This window comes from Carlito syrichta, unplaced genomic scaffold, assembly GCF_000164805.1.
Source record: "Carlito syrichta isolate Samal-C Ts95f unplaced genomic scaffold, Tarsius_syrichta-2.0.1 Scaffold301670, whole genome shotgun sequence".
Classification (NCBI taxonomy): Eukaryota; Metazoa; Chordata; class Mammalia; order Primates; family Tarsiidae; genus Carlito; species Carlito syrichta.
The window spans coordinates 188,990-199,005 of NW_007245766.1; the positions used below are offsets into that span (position 1 = coordinate 188,990).

General features: G+C 33.2%; 1 protein-coding gene across 3 annotated transcripts in view; it reads left to right on the forward strand.

The window, feature by feature from the left end:
* CDH10 (cadherin 10) overlaps nt 1-9,631 on the forward strand; it is a 176,988-nt gene extending 167,357 nt beyond the window's left edge. For all 3 annotated transcript variants that reach the window (XM_008055097.2, XM_008055094.2, XM_021710931.1), the window contains 3 exons: nt 3,603-3,711; nt 5,080-5,331; nt 8,584-9,631. In XM_008055097.2, coding sequence (XP_008053288.2) covers nt 3,603-3,711; nt 5,080-5,331; nt 8,584-9,074 — 852 coding nt within the window. In that variant the 3' untranslated portion in view covers nt 9,075-9,631. The remainder of the gene's footprint in view (nt 1-3,602; nt 3,712-5,079; nt 5,332-8,583) is intronic.
* The last annotated feature ends 385 nt before the right edge of the window (nt 9,632-10,016 follow it).

The window sequence follows — 10,016 nt, forward strand, 5'->3', positions numbered from 1 at the left end:
TCCCTTTTTTTTTTTTTTTTTTTTTTTTTGAGTCAAAGTCTCACTGTGTCACCCAGGCTGGAATACAGTGACACTGCAACCTCAACCTGCTAGCCTCAGGTGATCCTTCTGCCTCAGCCTTCCAAGTAGCTGGAACCACAGGTGTGTGCCACTGCACCCCGGTATTTTTTGATTTATTGCAGAGACGATATCTTGCCAAGTTGCCCAGGCTGGTCTCGAACCCCTGGACTCAGGCAATCGATCTGCCTCTGCCTCCCAGAGTGCTGGGATTACAGGTGTGAGCCACAGTGCCTGACCATAGTCACCATTCTTTACAGTAGATCTCTTGAACTTATTCCTCCCAATTGTAAACATGTATCCTAATCTACACGTAAACATGAATTCTTTGACCAACATCTCTCCGTTCCCCTCAATCCCTTAGTCACCTCAGCCTCTGTGACTGCAATTCTACTCTCTGTTTCCAAGAGTTCATTTTATTTTAGATTCTATATACTGTATAAGAAATACCATGTAGCATTTCTCTTTCTGTGCCTGGCTTATCTCACTTGGTATAATGCTCCAGGTTCATCCATGTTGTTGCAAATGACAAGATTTCCCCCCCCTTTTAAAGGTCGAATAGTATGCCATAGTGTGTATATGCCACATTTTTCTTTATCCATTTATCTGATGATGGACATGTAGGTTGTTTCCACACCTGGGCCATTGTGAATAATGCTGCAATGAACATGGGAATATAGATATCTCTTCAGCACACTGATTCAATTCCTTTGAATATATTCTCAGAAGTGAGATTAATGGATTTCATGGTAATTCTCTTTAGTTTTCTAAGGACTCTCCATACTGTTTTCCATAATGACTGTGTTAATTTACATTCACACCAACAGTGTACAAGGGTTTCCTTTTCTCCACAGTCATTATTTTCAAAACTAGATTACCACGCACCCTCAAAAGAATTATTCACTGCTAAGTGTTTGCTAATGAAGCTCCCTATATTATCCTTCCCCCATCCTCTCCCTATGTGGTTAATCCACTTCTATCACCTAGTTTAGAAAGAATGTAATTTACCTCCCATTAAAAACAACTTTCTATCTTATTCCACTACCAAAATTTTTTTAACCAAAGCAAGATTTAAAACTGTTAATCCTTTTTTTAAAAAAAGCTCTCTGGATTGCCTGAGCCCGCAGGTTCGAGACCCGCCTGGGCAACTTGGCGAGACCTCATCTCTACAGTAAATCAAAAAATCAGCCGGGTGTGGTAGCGCATGCCTGTAACTCCAGCTACTTGGAAGGCTGAGGCGGAAGGATCGCCAGAGCCCAGCAGGTCGGGGCTGCGGTGGCTGGGAGCGGCCATTGCACTCTAGTCTGGGTGACAGAGTGAGACTCCAACTCAAAAAAATAAAAAATAAATATAAATGAATAGTGTTATAGTTAAATTGGCTAGTGCCTTAAATTTCTCACATTTTTATTGCTGTAAGACACTTTAAGAAAAGTAATCTAATATAGAATAGTTGTAATAATGCCCTTATTTTTTCCATTATCTTATATAATTTTTTCACAAGTTAACATTTACTATTGCTTTATAAAAAATGGTTAATAATATTTATCAAATATTAAAAATATAAAACCTGGACTAATGATTGGCTAAGAGTTACAAATAGCATTAGAATATTTTCATTTCAACATATTATGTTAGCATTTCTACCATGCTAATGATATGCATAAAAATATATATTAATGTAAGAACATTTAAGTATAACAAATGTAATTCAATTATGTGAAATTTATTCTTAATGTTTTCAGAAACATCTCAAAATTTGAAGTATAAAGCTATATCACACAAACACCATTAAGAGAGAGTACAGAAAACGAGTAGTTATGCAATCAGAAATCTTATATATGTTTCACAAAATTAGTAACAGATAACAGTATTTTTAGGAAGTATTTACTCTCTTTGTATTTTTAATCCTTTAGACTCAATATACCCGGGAAATATGATATATTTGTAATTATACATACTATTTGAAATGTTACATGGAATTTCAAAAAATGTCAAGAGATATAAGCTAAGGACAAAAGAATGTAGCTACACAAATAATAAAAAAATAAAACAAAATATACTCATAATCGGAAGAATACCATTTCAGTTTTCCAAGTCTTTTGCTGACTTGGACTGATATTGTTGAAACAATGTTACAATGGTTGTAACATACCAGGTTATGAGAAACACAATTTTCCCAATTCACTTTGTTTCTGTTTTAAACCTTTTTGGTATCTACTAAATCTTTCTGGAAATCTAGTGATAAGTACAAAACACTGAGTGAATAGAAGTTTAACTCATTGCATTTTTAATGGAATTGTCAATGGCGTATAGAATGTGTACAACTTGAAATCACTTGTTAAACCAACACAATATTAGCCACAAATATTTTTACCCAATATTAAGTTAATGCAGTAAAAAATGTATTCCTGTAGTGAAGCACAAATTTGACCATTTATGTAGGCTTTAGTGTACATATTTAACAACTTCTAAAGCCCTCTTAAAAATTAAGATATTGAAAAGTATAGAAATTTCATTATATTTATAAGTTAAATAATAAAATATGTATGCAAAAATATAGATCTGTTACATTCATATTATTATATATAGTATAAAATATTAATTAATCATATAATATGTCCAAAGCAGCGATCTGATTATGGATAAGTTGTTAAATTGTCTACTTCATTACCAGGTAGCTTCTTATATTATCTCTTGCCTTAAAATCAGTGTTGACCACTGTAACATAACCACTCCCACATACTAGACATATGTTGAATTTTGAAAATACAATTTCATTTTATTGAAAGTGCAGATGGGCTGTGTGTGGTAGATCATGCCTGTAATCCCAGCACTTTAGGATGCCAGGGTGGGAGGTTCACTTGAAGCCTTGAGTTCAAGATCAACCTCAGCAACAAAGTGGGATCCCATCTCCAACTTAAAAAAGAAAAAGAAAAGAGGAAGTGCAAATGTCAATAATAACTATTAAAGTCAATAATAACTTTTAAGACTTTCTTCTAAAAGAAATGCATAATGTTACATATAAAATCTCTGTATTCCTTGAATATTTCCTCTTTACTTTTAGGGAGGAGCAAAACCATAATCAAAAAAATTTCCTACATTTTTCTGATTTTAGACAAACTTTTATAGATCCATATCTAAATACATGTGACATAACTTACTCATTTCTTTTTTTTTTTAAGAGGACAGAAAAGTTCCCACACTGGGAGGGGACCCGAAGGAATTGCCCAACTTACTCATTTCAACAACTATATTTAAAATAATAAAACCTCAAAGAATATAATATTTCCATTTCTTATTTTGAAGGAATGTGTAATATCAACAAGATAGAGATAAAAGAATGAGAAAAAGAGAAAAATTAAAAAAGAGAGCTATGATTCAAATCAAAGTAACAATAAAAAGATGGATTAATTCAAAGATATATGCACACAAAAGTCAATTATTTTAAAAACTGTTATACAAAATTAAGATGTTAAAAATTTCATATTACAAAGCAAATTACACTCATGGATATTTGATGACATATCTTCTTGTCTCTTCTGCAGCTCATACAGACTATAAGTGCAGTAGACAAAGATGACCCTTTGGGTGGACAGAAATTTTTCTTCAGTTTAGCTGCTGTCAATCCAAACTTCACAGTACAGGATAATGAAGGTAAATTTTAAAACTTGTTCATTTTGATATAGGATGACAGTAGCAATAAATTTCACCTAAAGTGACCATTACAATATATATGCTGTATATTATTGATCTGAGGAACATTTTGTTTTAATCATGTATTTAATTATATAGTAAAAGTCTTCTTTGACAATATTTGCTCTCTTTAGTTTTAAAAATAATATAATAGATAAAATAATTATCTCTATGAGTATATAAAAAGAGATTGTCTTGAAAGATAAAGTCTTCTTTGACAATGTTTGCTCTCTACAGTTTTAAAGATAATAAACTAGATGAAATAATTATGGGTATAAAAAAGGGATTGTATTGGAAAGGTTAAAAAGGGTAGAAATCGTCAATTCCCATAAGAAAAAGATAAAACATATGAGGCAGAGAAATGACTCAGTAAGACTCTTATGCAAACTTCATTGAGATTTAGTAGCAGCAGATTCATCAAAGCCAAATAGGCCTAGAAGAAGTGTGAGGAAAATGAGCATGAGCATGAGGGAATTCAGTGCAAAGGCATAGTTGTAAATGGAGTGTTGCAATGGCAGGATGTGTGACTCTTGGTTTCTGACTTCATTATTGATTTTTAAAAAGGCAAAAATGCTTAAAATTTACTCAATCATATATTCTTCATAAATATTGGATTAATGTGTGTTCTGTGTGACTGTGTACCTGAAAAAAAAGCATTTAATATGATTTTCCTCTTGGTATGAAAAAGAGGTTTTCTGAAAACTGGAAAAACAATGTTATTATCGGTGTGATTTTAGTAAATGATTCACTTTTAAAAATTCACAATTTGCTCGGCGTGGTGACTCAAACCTATAATTCCAGCACTTTGGGAGACCGAGGTGAGAGGACTGCCTGAGCCTGGGGTTGGAGACCAGTCTGGGCAACTTGGCGAGACCTCGTCTCTACAATAAGTCAAAAGATTAGCCGGGTGTGGTGGCATGCGCCTGTGGTTCCAGCTACTTGGAATGCTGAGGTCGAAGGATCACCTGAGCTCAGCAGGTCAAGGCTTAGGTGGCTGTAAGCTTGCCACTGCACTCCCGCATGGGTGACAGTTAAAATCCAACTCAAAAAAAAAAAATATATATATATATATATATATATAATTTAAAAAATTCACCTTTTTGAGAAGACTATCAAAGTATTATGTGAAAACCTAATACATAAGCGATCAATAGTGTTCAATTTCTAAACTTATCTATATATTAATTGTATTATACACATTTATAGGAAAATGCATATAAATTTTATGTTTCACATGAACATATTTTATGTATATATCAAATCATGGTTATCAGGCCGAAACAAATCTACTGTCTCAAACCACTTCTAATATTTGGAAATTTATTTTAGATAATACGGCCAGAATTTTAACCAGAAAAAATGGATTCAACAGACATGAAATCAGTACCTATCTCTTGCCTGTGGTGATATCAGACAATGATTACCCAATTCAGAGCAGCACAGGAACGCTGACCATCCGAGTGTGTGCCTGTGACAGCCAAGGCAACATGCAGTCATGCAGCGCTGAAGCCCTGCTCCTCCCTGCCGGCCTCAGCACAGGGGCTTTGATCGCCATCCTCCTCTGCATCATCATTCTGCTGGGTAAGAAACTAAAGAAAATGGTAGCTTCTCCTAAAATTATATGCTCTAGTACATTTTTAAATAAGAAAATTTGCTATTAAATATCTCCCTAAACTGACCCCAAAATCCAATAGAGGCATGCACACATTAACTATGGCATATTCTTTGTATTAAAATATTTTATCTGATCAGAATATATAAAGAATTATTGTAGGGCCTGTAGTAATGGGCCTTCACTTAGAAGGGTCTAGAATTCATTCAAACATAAATCAAAATAACAAAAACAACTATCTTTCACTATACTATATTAGACAAAGAAAAGGAATGAGTGCAGAAAGGTTTTTGTAGGAGCTTGAAAGTTGAGATGGACCACTGCAATTCTTGCCAGTCATGTTGAAGGTTTTGATGGAACTAAATGTTCCCTGAAGCTTAGGTCCAGTGAACAAATGATGGAAGAAGCATCAATGGCCAGCAGCCCAATTATTTTACTGCTGGCCCATTGTTGCTCTCCTGAGTGGAGTAACAGATTGTGTGACATTGTTTGTTTCCTTCTGGATCATATGCCAAACTCCTATATGGGAGTAGAGTAGGATCTGAAGGAGACAGAGAATAGTAGGGTTTCAGTTCCCAACTCTGGAAGCTGGATATCAACAGATCTCAATCAGACTAAATAAACAAAGACAAGGGATGAGTTGATGACATTTATTAGAATGGCAATTCAAACCTTGATTTGATATAGAGCACTTACCATCAACATACCTAAACTTAATTATTGCTAATTTTCATACTTACAAAATAAAGTAAACTGATTCAGCCTAGAGCTCAAATTTTAAAATAATGCTTACAATAAATTGTAGCAATATTTTTATGATTATAGAGAAAGCAAGTTTTTATATGAAGTTAGGACTTGCAAAAATGGATTAAAATGTTTCAACTTTCTATAGTGTATTTGATTATATCTACTTTGTTCTATAGAATATTCCATTTTTCTATTTATATCATAGCATATAAACACTTCAGCTATATTTTTAAACAACTAAAAGGTAAATTACTCTTGCGAGATAAATCATTTCATAGATGAAATGAGCAATTGTAGATTAGATTTTTATGTTGTTCAGGAAATGAAAATACACATATTTAAAAATATGCCTTACATAATCTGATATTTGGGAATGTAAGACAAAACAAGACTTTTTGATGTACACAAAGCATAAAACAACTTGATTTTATATTATAGAATATGTGAGAATTGATAGAATTTAATTTTTATTATTTGAATTTCCATTAATATAATAAATATATGAAGAAAAGCTAAAAATGGTCTTTATAGTAATTGAATCCATATACATATTTATATTATATATTTTGAGGATTAATATTTTAAATTATATAGACAAACTTATTTTGTTAAGATATGTGTTTTAGTGAAAGTTTCCAATAAGAACAATATTAATGTGTGTTGGACTCTGTAATTAGCACCATATTACAACTTTTTTTCATCCAATAAAAAATATGACCTATGGAGGGTTTTTATTTTTATTTTTATATGTAATGAAACTGAATATTCAAAACATTTTCCAGTTCACACAATCTCTGAGTGGATAAGCTATTTTGCTGTTAGTTACTGTATATACAACTTTTCAAGAGAATATAAAGTTTATTTTCACTTTTTTTCTTATTATGGCTGGAAAAGTTTCACTGCCTTAGATTTTCACTGAAATAATATTACAATAGTTGTTTTATTAATATTAATATTAAACCTGGTTTACTTGTTCCCGAAACAATGATAGCTAATTTTATAATCTGGAGCAAATTTCTTTTAACTGCTTTTCAATTAAAAATTATAATAAATGTGCTGTCTAGTTGCATGTATTTAAACTATTTTTATGAGTATTCCTGTGACAAAAACATTGTATCTGACATTTCAAGAAGCAAAGAAATGAACTTGGACTTGGAGACAATTTTAGTTAGTTTTCATTATTCTCATTATTAGATGATTGTTACTGGGGATAAGATTGTTTAATTGATAATAAACAATCTGAGCTTTAAAATCTTTATATCAGTAATTTTTGGATGTGCATAAATTCATACATTTAGGCAATATAACATTTTATCAAATACTTGAAGAATAAACTTTTTTTCTGTCTCTCCCTGTTTATTTTTAAGTCACGTTTAGGCCACTTATCAATGGATTAAAACTTTCTTTTTTATAGCCTTAAAGAAGTTCCTTGTTTACCCTCTTACCAAGGTTAATGACAAACCATTCTGAGCATTAGATGTTAATAAAAACAGAAAATATAACTTAATACCCTTTCATATGTTAACATAACATATCCCATATCCTTTAGTCATAGACGCCAACTACCTGTATGGATACTTCTTCATATCTATACTAAGTAAATACCAAGTAAGATCTCCTCCTTCTTTTTCTTGTCTAATTAAATTCATTTCTGTTTCTTCAAATCATTTTAAAAATGAGAACCAAAATGTTTGGAGATATTGAATAAAGGTGGCAAGCTCTAATGCATTTAGAGAAGTTTGACATAAACTTTCATCTATCATTTATGTTATCATGATTATTATGATTATTAAAATCATTGTTAAATTATATTATTATTATTGTTACTTTCTCACAGAAGTGGCGAAGTGTCCTTTCTGAGCAATACACATTTCTACTTGGAGAAATACACTACGAGGGGAAAGTGATAAACACTCTTAACCTTGGACATATGTTCTGTTCAAACAAGAGGATGTGTCGTTTAAGATACATCTAGTCAGCCGGGTTGGGTGACTCAGCCTGTAATCCCAGCACTTTGGGAGGCTGAGGTGATTACCTGAGCCCGCGGGTTCGTGACCCGCCTGGGCAACTTGGCGAGACCTCATCTCTATAATAAATCACAAAAAATTAGCCGGGTGTGGTCGTGTGCCTGTAGTTCCAGCTACTCAGAAGGCTGAGGAGGAAGGATCGCCAGAGCCCAGCAGGTCAAGGCTGTGGTGACCGGGAGCAGCCACTGCACTCTAGTCTGGGCGACAGAGTGAGACTCCAACTCAAAAAAAAAAAAAAAAAAAATAGAAACACTGATCTTAAACACCAACCTCTCTGGCTAAACCATTCAACATCTTCTCTACTATCCCCTCCCTTCCAAAAAATTGTCAGAAGTACAAAATTAATTTTAAATTCTAACCTTTTATAGAAAGCCTAAGTAACTTAAATTCCTATATTCATAGTGCTTTGAATGGACCTCTAATGTATCCTCCTGTCTTTTTTTCAAGTTATAGTAGTACTGTTTGCAGCTCTGAAAAGACAGCGAAAAAAAGAGCCTCTGATCTTGTCTAAAGAAGATATCAGAGACAACATCGTGAGCTATAATGATGAAGGTGGTGGCGAGGAAGACACCCAGGCCTTTGATATTGGCACCCTGAGGAATCCTGCAGCTATTGAAGAAAAAAAGCTCCGGCGAGATATTATTCCAGAAACGTTATTTATCCCACGGAGGACTCCTACAGCTCCGGATAACACGGACGTCCGGGATTTCATTAATGAAAGGCTAAAAGAGCATGACCTTGACCCCACCGCACCTCCATACGACTCACTTGCAACCTATGCCTATGAAGGAAATGATTCCATTGCTGAATCTCTGAGTTCATTAGAATCAGGTACTACTGAAGGAGACCAAAACTACGATTACCTCCGAGAATGGGGCCCTCGGTTTAATAAGTTAGCAGAAATGTATGGTGGCGGGGAAAGTGATAAAGACTCTTAACCTAGGATATATGTTCTGTTCAAACAAGAGGAAGTAACTTTACCCACTGCTGTCTCCACTTCACAATATTTGATATTCAGGAGAATCTTCCTGCCACTCAGCACTCTTTTTTTTCCCATTTACTTCTTAATTTGTTCATTAATGACATTAATTCTCTCCTGTAGGATGTCTCATGGAATATATATGACATTTTATTTAATCACTTCCAAGAGCCAAAGCTATGGAAATTCAGTGTTGTCCATCTTAGTAAATAAATGATCATTTCAGAAACATGAACAGGATAGTTCTCCCTTAAGCAACCTCACAAGCAAACCGCTTCTGTTAGATACATGTCCCTTTGCAAATGAAGCTTTTAAAAAGGTGAAGAAAAATTTTAAGATATATCCTGTTCTGTACATTAAATTTTAAAAAAAAAGTACATGTGGTGTTAGTAGGTGTGATATGCAACCTGGTATACAAACGTTTGTGCAATTTCATTTCATCAGATTCTATCTGCTAATGTTTTATATTTATATTTTTGTATTTATTTTTAAAAAATAAACCAGTTTTTACAACTACTTTGTTTCCAGCTTTTCTTTCCCCCTAGGATGAAAAACTTTCCTCGTGAACTAATTATCTTGATACAGAATTACCTTACATAAAGGTAAGAACACAATGTCATTATTATTAGAATTGAAAGGGCTAGGCAAATTAATATGATTTAGGTAAAATTTATCTGTTCAGTGAGTCTTGTTATGCTGTGATATATGAAAAACTCTTCATATTAAAAGTCACAGTCATTTATAGAATACATAAAAATTTGTCATTTAAGCTAACTTAAAACATGGCCATCCTTATGCTAAATATCCCAAGACACTAGCAATGTAGCAATTTTGTTTTGTTCATATCCAGAAAATAATATCCGAAAGAAAAAAAAACATTTTCTCATTTTTGGATGGCAAT